Source organism: Pteropus medius, unplaced genomic scaffold (assembly GCF_902729225.1).
Source record: "Pteropus medius unplaced genomic scaffold, Ma_sr-lr_union100, whole genome shotgun sequence".
NCBI lineage: Eukaryota > Metazoa > Chordata > Mammalia > Chiroptera > Pteropodidae > Pteropus > Pteropus medius.
Genome location: NW_024340701.1, coordinates 10,290,875 through 10,303,404, shown reverse-complemented (window position 1 = coordinate 10,303,404; position 12,530 = coordinate 10,290,875). Strand labels below are relative to the sequence as shown.

Below are 12,530 nucleotides of genomic sequence, written 5' to 3'. Positions count from 1 at the left end.
ATTTAAATATTTAAATATTAGTTAATGAGACAAGGCTGGTTAAAGAAAGGATAATAGGAAAGACAAAGGGCATGGAGAAGCCTGACGCTCAGGACTGGAGATTAAGGTGTTTGGAACAAAGGGGTAGAAATGAGATAGGAGAAGGAAGACAGCGCCCCAGGTTCCTCAGTGATGTTGTCTTCACATATTTCTCTTTCTCTATACTCGAGCTCCACGAGAGCGAGGCCTGGGACTGAGTCACCTGTGTTCTCTGAATTTAGCAAGGTGGCTGACATTTTAAGTGGGACAGTGCAGTGATGAGGTGGCATTTGGAGTGGATCTCTTTGGAGGCAGTGTGGAGCATAGATTAGAGGGTGATAGTGGAGACACTCCTGCTGAGATTCCTGGATGCCTCCAAACGCTCTGAGTAAAGTACGTGCACCCCACCCCGACTATGCATGAAAGACAGCAGCCTCTAGCATTCCCAGTGATCCATTGTAAAATTCAAAATGGACCATTCTTGGAAACTCAAATGTCTGATTTTGATTGTAGATTTGCTGCAGCTCTCTGAGGATATTCCTCAGTCAGAGAAACCTGCAAGAGAAAACATTGTGTGATGCAAGCACCCTCCTCCCCCGCCCCCGCCCCCACCCCATGCAAGATAATCTGCTGGGGGCATGAGGAATTTAGACATCTATTTATGTTTGGTTCTAAACCAAAAAGTTTTAAAACAAAGTGAGTTAATAATGAATATATGGACTATAAGGACAATAATGAATATAAGGACTATAATAATGAATATATGGACTATATGGAATATATATATATATTTAATTTTCTGTTTTAGAGATATGTGCTCAGAATTATTTAACTTGATAGAGATATGTGACTAAAAGTGAAAACAAAAACTCTGGAGGCCCTGGTTCGGCAGACACGGGCAGACCTGGGTTTAAATCCAGGCTCTCGCACTCACTTAGATATATCATCTTAGGCAACGGTGACCTCCCTGAATTTCTGTTTCTAGATCTAAAGTATATAGACAACACCCACCTATGATTTGCCATAATAAAATGAGCTACATGAAGTGTACCATACGGTTCTGGCTCATGAAAAGACTCCAAATACCAATTCTTAATATCACATAGACAATTAGCTTTCAGTGTCGCTGTGGAAACCATTTTTTCTTTATGAGCACTCATTGGCATATGGGGACACTGAGCCCCCAAGGGGTTAATGACTTACTCATACTCACATTGGTGGGGTGTAGTAACAGAGACCACACCTGAATACCAGCCTCCTTATTTCCCGTCCAGTCACTGCTTTTCTTTTATGGGGTATGGTTTCCAGGCAGCTGTGTGGCCCTTCATAAACCCCATATCTTGCTCCTTTGGAATCCCAATCGGTGTTATATTGAAAATTCAATTCTCAGATTTCTTGGAGAGTTTTGGACACAGCATCCCCAATTAGTCGCTATTAATTACGTTTTTTTGTTTATGGAATCACAGAAAGCAGATACACCAGGGCAGAAATCTTTAGATCATTCAGCCTAGGCTCTTTTTCTCAGATCTAAGTAGGAAATCGTGGATGAGGTGGTGGGCCCTGAGACACTCCCTGCCTTCCAAGCACACATGCCCAGCCAGCCACAAATGCCAGCAAACGGTATTTCTGCAGCCTGAAGAGATCTCTTTTAACCATTAGAGAAGAAAGTCTTGGACTTTTCAAAAACAAAGAAAATCTATGAAAATATCTTTGTTGCATATTATTACTAAAAGATTTTTATCGTTTAATAACTGGCAAATGTTTTAAAGGTTATCATTTAATTCGAACACCCCAAATCAAAGCTTTGTTTTGAAATTCTCATTATGAGAAAATAGCACCTATTGTAGGGAATTCTCTACATAGCCAAGTTGCTGCTCAACCCTTTGCTGTCCCCTGTGATTTTCAAGGATCACCTACATCTGCATCAACTCAATCTGCTGGGTCCTCCTACTAGACTTAGTATCTCAATGGGTGGGATTTAGGAATATGTTTATTTATTTAAGTTTGTTTTTCACGGGTGATTCTCCATTATATAGAATTAGAAAATTACTGCAGTAATCTATGAACTTGTCTGCTAGAATGTAAGCTCTATGAATGTGGGGATATTTATATTTTTTGTTCACCGCTGTATCTCCAACAGCTTAGAACTTATAATAGGCACTCAATATATATCAAATAAGTGAATAAATAAATGAATGAATGAGTGATTAATCACCCAGTCAATGAATCAATCAACAGGAGCCTTATACTTCCCCCAAATGTTATTACAATGTTGTTTAAATGTAATCCTCACAACAGCTCTCGGGACCTAAAAAACAAAGCCTAAAAGCTTTAGCTTGATTTCCAAAGTCCTTCATGATTAGGCCCTTCCAGCCTTTGCCAGCATCACTCGAGCCCCGTGCTCTAGCACAGTGCTTTCCAAGCGCATTAACTGCCTGACGCTCACCCCACACCAATCTAATCAAAATCTGTGGGGGTAGGATCTGTGATTCTAAAATGTAGCTAGGGTTGAGAAACATTCAGACTAACCTAACTACTCACCATTCTCTATCATCATACTTTTTGCTCTTCTGGAAAGCTTCTCCCTCACTTCTTTACCTGTTAAACCCCAGCTTTCTCATCAAGCCTTCCTCAAACGTCATCTTAACCTCTACAGCATTTCCTAATCCTCTCTCCACCAAAGGAAAACAATATAGCCTCCATTCAGTTCTATATGACATTCACAGCCCTCCTCATATTTTGTAAAGCTATGTGTGTCCCCTTCTGAAATGTGGCTTCTTCCAGACTGGAGAAGAGACACTCACTTTTCAGTTACCCAGGTACCAAAGAAAGCTAGCACAGTGCCTAGCACAAAGAACACTCTGTGGCAGTATGGTATACAAATGATGATAATATAATTAGGGTGACCACACAATTTATCATTCAAACTGAGGTACTTTTGAGGGTAATGAGATGCTAGTACAAATAGCATTAGGACAAAAGGTGTACACAGGGACTATCCCAGACAAACTGGAAGTATGTTCATCCAAGTAACAGTTACTATTCTATGTGCTGTCTATGTGTCATTTATTTGACCTACATGATGACCCCATGTGGGAGCGACTGTTATTATCTGCACATCACAAAGACACTGTGGCAGACATGTAAGAGAACTTACGTAAGGCAGCACCATTAGGGGCGTGAGTGGAAGAGACAGGACTTGAACTCAGGTCCTCGGAACCATCTTCTGGGCCTTTAAGCCCTATTGCCTCCCAGGGGAAGATCTCAGGCCTTGGAACAGGACAGGATGAGGTTGTGTTCCCAGCTCAACTTGAAGTGGTGTTAGTTACCTCTCTCTGGCTTTAGCTTGTTCATCCACAGAATGACGATAATGCTTATTTCCAGTAACCCTAGAGGATTAACTGAGATAAGGTATGAAAAGATCAGGTACAGTGTGTGTGTTTGTGATGTACTTGACCCAGGAGTAAGATATCTGCCAGTTAACTGTAGCTTCCATAAGACATCTACTTAAATAGCTGCCACACAAAGTAAAAAGTAGTAAGTGCTATAACAGAATATTTAGTGAAGTCGCCAGAGGCCCCATAGCCTGATGGTTAAAAGCATGGAATTTTGCATGACACTTAAGTTTAAATTTTGCATAACACTGTGGGATTTAAATAGACATTTCTCCAGAGAAGACATGCAAATGGCAATAAACACTTGAAAAGATGCTCAACAGCATTAGCCCTGAGGAAAATACAAAATGAAACCATGATATATCACTTAACACCCACTAGAATGGCTGAAGCAAAAAAAAGACAGACAAGAAGAGATGTTGGCAAGAACATCAGGTAGAGAAACTGAAACCCTCCTACTTTGCAGGTGAAGCAAAGTGGTAGAGCCGTTTTGAAAACCAGTTTGATAAGTCCTCAAAAAGTTAAACATTGAGTTACTATATGAGCCAGCAGTTTCTCTCTTAGGTTATAATACTAAGAGAATTGAAAAATATACCCACACAAAAACTGATACACAAATGTTCATAGCATCCTTATTCATAATAGCCAAAACAAACAAACAAACAAACAAAAATGAAAAAGAGAAACAATCAAAATGCCTATCAACTGATATGGTATGTTTATACAATGAAATATTCAGCAAAAAATAAAAAAGCACATGAAGTTCTCATATATCCGATGTAATAAACTTGAAAATGTAATGCTTGCTAAGTAAAAGAAGCCAGTCACAAAGGATTACATATTGTATGATTCTATTTATATGAAATGTAATTTACCTCCAGAATAGGCAGATCTGTGGAGACAGAAAGATTAGTGGTTGCTTAGGTCTGGTGGGTTTGGGGGAGATAGAGTGACTGCTGATGGGTACAGGGCTTCTTTTTGGGATGAAGAAAATATGAAATTAGCTAGAGGTAATTGTTGCATAACTATGAAAGTACTCAAACCACTGAACTGTATACTGTAAAAGGATGAATCGAATGATATGGGAGTTATATCTCGATAAAGCAGTCATTAAAAAATTTAGTCTCTGCTATTGACGTTGAGTATTGGTGCAATCTAAAAAATACAGGGCTTATTACAGGGTCTAACTCAAAGAGCAGGTGTGAGGCTTAATTGAGAGATCAAATTTAAAACTCTTGGCACAGTGACTGGTTTAGCGAATGCTTGAAAATATATAGTAATGATGTTAATATTTTTTCTTAAACACATGGCCTTTCTCTTGTCCATCCTGAAGCTAAGGGTCAGTGGTACTGTCAGCAAAATAGGCTAAGGATTCATGATGACTTAGGATTCATGAAAACTGACCCTCTCTTTACACCCTCAAATAGTATGTGCCTCTGATGGAACAGGCTTATGGCTCTGATATCTGTTATTTATTTCTTAACGAATCTAACTGAGACCTTGCCCAAGATGTGCTCATGAAAAATTACCCTTTTAATGGTGGAGCATTTAATGAGAAACTGGATTATCTACTGCATAAGTGCCCTTCATACAAATTAGCTTGGCCCTGGGTCCTAATCTAAATTGGGCTCCCTACTTTCCTCTAAATGGCCTAATATTTTCTTATTAATCTCTACCCTTGTTCACCTGATCTGGCTCTACCTCCTCTTATGAAGCTTCCTCCTTGACAGAGCTCTGTGCCCTGACAAATGTTTCTTAAGGCTCTTTGTATCTGACTCATAGACAGTTTTTAGACATGACATGTAGGCTGGAAACTGTTCCATTTTCAAGCTGTCCTTCCAATGGAATTTTAATGCTGCTAGTGTATTGAGTATCAACAGATTTGGGCCAGGTAGGAGATGAGGCTTTATAGGGAAGTTGGGTACATGTGAAAAATCAATCATAGTGATGAAGAGGACAGGCTTAAAAATACAGAACACAAACCGCAAATCTGTGCTTGGGCATCAGACAGATCTGTGTTCAGGTCCCAGTCAGTGAATTTGGAAAAGTTACTTGTCCTCTCAAACCTTCAGCGTAGATCCTCATCTATAAAACCTGAATGATAGTATCCACCTCTAGGATTTTTCTAGGGCTAAACAAGTTGATGTGCTTTGTACAGAACATGATCTATGCTACCTGGTATTGCAGTTATAATTAAAGCTTGGAAGAAGTCCCAAATAGTGAAAGGGGTGTTAGTAATGACTGAAATGGTATCATGTGTTAAAGAGGCAGACATGGTATTTATTATAGAATAAGATGACCTTCCCCCGAAATAGACCAAGCCACAGGCCACTCCTACCAAACAGTGCGTAATAATGCAGAGAGAGGTGACCTGTAGTACCATGACCCTGCGGTTGTTTTCTTTGTTCTTAGCTTCAGTCTCTGACATCTGAACCTCACTGAACCCTGGAGGAGTATCACATTTTACATTGATTACAGTTCCTCACTAATCTGCCATGCGTTATATTTGCTGCATGGAATATTTTTCAAAGGCTTTACTAGGAGTCAGCAAGGGTGCAGTGGGAAAAACTTACCGTGAGAATACTTGATGTGCATATACTATCTCATTTAAGTTACTATTCACAATAATGCTAAACGTAGATATTTAATCTTCATTCAACAGATAAGAAACTGAGACTCAGGAGATAGTTTAGTTGATTTTATAAGTGAGAGAGCCATGGTGTGAAATGAGGATGGCTGACTCTAAAGTTTATACCTTCTTACACACCCAGCATAATGTACAACACATTTTTATTTGTAGTTACCAAAAACTTGAGCTTCTAGGGGCACAGACTTTGTTTTAATTGTCTGTCGCCAGTGAATAATAGCATCTGGTACAGAGGAGCTACTCAGTAAGGGATGAATGAATAAGTTATTGAAATGCAAGTCATATTTTGTCAATCAAAAAGTATCATACAATGGTTAGCTATTAGCATTGTCTTTTTTTCTATTTTAAGCATTTTCTCAAATAATTCTCAACTCCACATCATACACATAGAGCCAGATAGACTGAGTTATTGATAATGTCCTCAGCTCCAAGTTTCTGATGAGGGAAGATGTGATGGAGGAAGTATCAGAAGGTGAAATTAATGACATGCCAGGAGATGACTATTAGAAGGCTAGGGTGTTCCAGGTTTTAAGAAACTTATGTGCAACGCCTCAACCTGTGACTAGTTTGATGAAAGTTTGATAAGGTTAGAAATTTGAATTTCTGTGTATTCATAGCTTTTTCCCACTATGCGAACTTGGACAAGCTACCTGAATTCTGTGACCTTCATCTTCATCATCTGGAAAGTGGATATGGTTGAGGTGTCATGAAAATTGGGGATAAAGTTTGTGAAACATTTTATATGAAACATGTACTCAGTTCACAGTAACTTTACTGTTCGTATTTTGTGTGGATGTGTTTGAACTTCTGGTTGATGTGTCTTAGCAAAATATTATGTTAATAGTTATTGAGAAAGCCTCTTACAGGATATGGACACATCATACCAAGTAGTGTGGAAGTCTGTTTGTGTACACACATGAGTTAGCAGAAAAGATATTGTAAAACCATTTTCTGATAATTGTCTCTGGGTCATTACTTGATACAAAGCAATTACTCTGAAGTCTCACTATAAAACAGCCCATTGGAACTGGGTGTAAGGAGGGGCTTGGACCCTGGCCAAAGTCATATGAAATGCTAAGAATATTAAAGAGACTCAGTTGTAATACTATTCCAATAAGAATGTCAGATATGAACTCTTAGAGGGATGATTATTTGTTGAATACCTAGTGTGTATTCGACACTGCATTGGGTACTTTATATGTGTTGTCTGATTTATTTATTTGAATACCCCTTTGGGGTTGGCTATTTTTAGCTCTTTTTTTTTCTGCCTGAGAAAACAGAAGCTCAGAGAGGAGAAGTAATTTGCCTCAGAATTTAAAAGTCTAGAGTCATAATTTGCATCTAAGAGAACTGCCATGGTTTTCTACTTGGTCCAACGATTTGACTTTCCTAGAATGCAGAAGAAACAAGAGAACGAACCTCAGTGCTGTGGATCTGCAAAACCAACATGGCAAAAGATCTACATATCTAAATCCTGCTTTTCTCTGTTTTTAGGTCAGGATCGCAGTGAAGCCACTTTGATAAAGAGGTTTAAAGGTGAAGGGGTCCGGTACAAGGCCAAACTGATCGGGATTGATGAGGTTTCTGCAGCCCGGGGAGACAAGTTATGTCAAGATTCCATGATGAAACTCAAGGTGCTGTGTAAACATTTTATTTTAAATAAAATAAGTTTAATAAGACTGAGAGAAAGAAATGATTACACAATTATTATGGTCAAAAAATTTTCTTTATTTACTTATTGGTACATTTCCAATTTTCTTTATTTACTTATTGGTACATTGGTACTGATCAGTCACTGCATATATTCTTTGGGAAGAGATTTCAGTCATTCAGCAAATGTTTATTGAGCACCTCCAATGTGGAGGTATTTTATTGGGCCCTATTTTATCATTTTTGAGCATCACATTTTATTCAATATTATCTTCATTGTGTAATGCCTGCAAAAATAAAAGTAAAATCATCACATTACATAGTCTCTCATATTTTATGAATTTTCACTATTTTATGTTTAAATAAATTTTATGTATTTTATCATATGATAAATATGGTAAAAGATGCTATGTTAAGATAAAAACTGATTTTGTTCATTCTTGTAATTTCTATTAATGTCTCTCAAATACTTTTAATTAGGGGAAAACATTTTTGAAAGTAATATTTAACTAGATATTTCTGACATTAAATGCTTTAAAGAAGCCTTTTTATTGAGACAGCTAAGAAAGAAATTGAAAAATTTTCACTTACAAAATAAGAAAATTGTGATATTAAATAATTATTTAAACCATACAAAAAAAGAAAATTAATTCTAGATTCTGGTCTCCATATAGCCTGTATTTCTTTTTTTTTTCTTTTTTTTCTTTTTTTAAGTTTGTCAGGGTAACATTGGTTAATACAATTATATAATTTTTAGGTGTACATTATAATTTGACATCTGCATATTCTATTGTGTGATTACCACCCAGAATCTAGTTTTTTTGTTGTTGTTGTTGTTTTTTAAGATGATCTAAAATACTGGGAAAAAAACCAAATGATTTAGCACGAAGATACAAAATGCCTTCTGTATTTAAAACATATAATTTAATTATTTTACTGATTATAGAATTTATAAGACGTTCATTTTAAAATTTTTTGAAAATGCAGAAAAGTGTGAGGAGGAGAGTTGAAATCATCTAGTGCTATCAAACAAAGAAAATCAGTGTCAACATTTTTAAAGTGTATAACAATCTCTTTGTATTTATATGTATATATAAAATATGAATTTTACACATGTAACATAATTGGAATTACTATTTATATAACTATGTCCTGTTTTTTCTCATCTAATAACATATTATGAGCATTTTTTTTTCATTACCTTCAAATAGTCACTGAGGATACAACTTGGTAGTGTAATTTTTTTTTAAAGTGAGAAAAAAACAAAGAAAGAAACAATAAGACTGGCGAAATGCCTAGAAGTATTAAATGTAACAATATCTTCAGAATACTCTCTACTTACCTTTTAATATTTGTTTAATAAACCACAGCTATTATTTTTATTTATACTTAACAGATTTTCTCAGCAGTTTAACATGTATGTCAGAGCTAAAAGTCCTTATAGTATAACTGTAGGAATCATCATTTAAAAACCCTTAATTTTCTAAAATGTGTATTTATTACTTTTTTAGCTGTCACATAAGCAAACTTTAGTTTAATAGTTATGTCTATTATAAGGTATACTTGAAAAAGGTATAAAAGACATCAAAATTCTGATTTTACAGATTATCACCTTGAAAGAGGTTAATGCGTTGTTTTTTTTTTAATAATTAAACAATGCTATGAGATTTTTATGACAGTCCAATAATGAGCCCTCTTCTTCTACCAAGTTCAAATTTGACTGACAAATAGATAAAGGAATCTGACAGGAAGGATTCTAAATTTTAGCTTCGTGACTGGTAAATGCTGGTCTAGAGGACATGATGTAGATACATGGCTACAGTGAGACAGGTTATTCCACTTGGTTTATGGGGGAGTTGGAGAACTGCAACCCTCCCTGTTCCCCTCACCCCCTCCCTGCCTGAGAGCAGAACCTTGACTTACATATGAAATCAGACCAGAATACAATGTCACTACTAACGGGCAGCTCACATAGAGAGAACCCAGAAGTTACATGTACTCAGCTTCTCTCCACACCCCAGTCAGATAGAGACATGCCTGTTCCTCATGGAGAACTTAGTCAAGGATGGGGATAAAGGCCAGGATCTTGATTCTTACCGAAGTCTTTCCTTACTGAGTTTGAGGCCAGGCAAGTGGCAAATATTAATTAAAAGGCTTCAAGAAAATCTCCAATGATTTGGTTCTCACCCAGAGAGCCACAAGTCTACTGAGGAGGAAGAGGAATTGGTGTATTTTTCTCAGCATCCTGGTAGATAGCCATTCAGCACTTGTCACAAAGTTAACTGCCTTCATGGAAGCGCCAAGGTCAGTGTGGATATGAGGCAGAGTTGGCCTGTGCTCCCTGAAGCTTATCCCTCAGAATTAATATTGGGCCCCACTAGCTGGACCAGACATGGCAATGACTGCCAACCTTGAACACACACACGCGTGTGTGTGTGTGTGTGTGTGTGTGTTACCTGCAGTGAAGTGCCCCATCTGTCACCCCTCATAACGATGAGGTTCCCAAAGCTCTGAGAGTTAGTTCTATAACACACTCTTGTCAGATGCCCTGAACTTGTTAAGGGGTTTCAGTTTCCAGACAGTTGTGTTTCATTAATTGCAAGTTGCCAAGAAGAATGTTGACATTTCAGCTCCCAGTGGTTTTTCTTCAGAAAACAGAAACATAAATGATCGATTCTTCACTTGGCCACCTGCCCAGGAAAGAGACAGAGAAGTACAAAATGCCTCTTAGCTTTGCAAAAAAGCCTACTTGTTCACATTAGGCCTGTGAGAAACAGCAACAACAAAAAAATCTGTTTTTCTTTGCTAGACTCTGTGAAGCTGCTGTCTTTCCCTGTTTTAGAGAGTTTTATCTTGGATTGTAGAGGTTTGAGAGGGGATTCATATCGTGAACGTGAGTGAGCCATTACCTGTCCACCAACAAAGCATCATCATGATAGTGTTTTAATTTAGAGTCAACTAAGTACTTTCACGTATGTTATCTCTTTTGATCTTGTGAGATAGATATTGGCCTCTTTGCTTTGTTAGTAAGAAATCTGAGATTCATAGAATTTAAAGGATTCGCCCCAAAACCTTCATTTAATCTGAATTTAAACCTAGATCTTTGGAAGCCCAGTGTTTAACAAGACATAGTTTGGGGCTTAATAATATATATTTTTTACCTACATTTAATTTATCTTGGTTCCTCAACTGGATTTTAAGCCCCAGTAAGCTACTACTTAATAGTCACATATCATTGACTTCCAAAGCAGTCAGTTTTCGCAGACAATGGGCAAAATCGTGGTGGTTCAAGCTGTGGGAGGGGATGAGATTTCCCAAAGACCATGACATGAGGTCTAATTACAGAGCCCTAAGTATGTCAGTCAGGGCCATGTAAGAAATAGACCCCACCTTGGCTGGGTCAGATGAGGACATTTGAGTAAAGGAATTACTTACAAAGGGTAGGCAAGGTTAGGGTAACAAAAAAGGGCTGATGAGTCCCTCAGAAACTGGACACAGTGGGAAGCTGTTAGCACCCTGGGAAGAAATGTATTTGCTAGAATCCGGGGAGAGAGGATGGAGGACGAAGTCTCCTCCCTCATCAAGCAAAAATATAGCTACTGCCAGAGATACAGAATAAGGACAGGAAGGAGGTGATATGAAATACCCTAACTTCTCTCTCCATCCATCCTCTGATCTCCTTCCTGTGCCTTGGAACCCAACTGGAAGCCAGAGGGCAGGAAGCTTAGAGGACCAGAGAATGCAGCCCACAAGCCCAGTCTTTGAGCATAAAGCGGGGCAGAGGAAGATATTTGTATTCCCCTTTAGAACCGGGGAAAGTAAAACTTAGGATGAGTTTTTATCCAAACATCTAACAGCAGAGAACTCATAGAGCTGAGATTAGAGACCAGATTTTATTCATAGAGCTTTCTGGAATAGCGTTCTAGATTCTCAGCTATTCATGCCCGAAGCCTGTTGTGTTTTCACACCTTCATTTACGTGTTCCATGGAGATCACAGTCATTCCGTCATGTGTATGCGCCATGTGCAGAGTCTTAGAGGGCTCTCACAGCAACCCCCGAGATGGACGGGACAGCCTGTTAATTCTGCCTGGCATCCCTGACCCCTTCTCTGTGTATAAATTCCTCCATCGAGATGCTTCCTATGTGTGACTCCCTTAAGAATGTCATTTCACACTGTGCCTAGCACACAGTGTTGCTTAATAATACCAATATCAGTACTGGTAATAATGGTAACCGTTAGTTACTGAGCTCTCCTTGCTTGCTACACACCGTGCAGAGTGCTGTATGTGCATAGATCGTTTAAACGTCCCAACGTTCTTATGAGATAAGAAGTGCCATTATTCTCATTTTAAAGTTCTTCACTACTGCGTCTGGGAGCTGGTGGCTCCACCTAGCTATTTTCAGAACATTTTGAGGTATCCGTAATATATTGTGTATCTTTTTTTTTTCATCTAACTTTCCCCAACATTGGGATTGAAAGATCACTGCTTAAAATCCCTTCGTGTCTTACAAATTCCTCGAGGTTTGGGGTGGTTACTTGACCCTCTGACCTGTGTTTCCTCATGCCTAAAATAAGGGAGCTAACTCTTACTTCTCAAGATCGTGGTATGGGCTAAATTATATGACATGTAAGAGAACCTCTACCATATAGTAGGTACCCAAGATAATGACTGACTCCCTAATTTCCAGGTTTCCAACAGTGACTTGCTAGGTCTGGGGGCTAATATTAGGCACAGAGTCCCCAAAGCACCTATGTCCACATCTTCTGACTCTCCAACCAGAGCTGTCTCCTGGACCTCCATTCTTCTACGTAACAGCA

The 12,530-nt window shown here is 38.3% G+C and overlaps 1 protein-coding gene across 1 annotated transcript in view; it reads left to right on the top strand.

The window, feature by feature from the left end:
- DAB1 (DAB adaptor protein 1) overlaps positions 1-12,530 on the top strand; it is a 370,550-nt gene that overhangs the window by 234,466 nt on the left and 123,554 nt on the right. Inside the window, exon 3 of the mRNA XM_039887405.1 lies at positions 7,555-7,694. Within this exon, the coding sequence (XP_039743339.1) occupies positions 7,555-7,694 (140 nt within the window). The remainder of the gene's footprint in view (positions 1-7,554; positions 7,695-12,530) is intronic.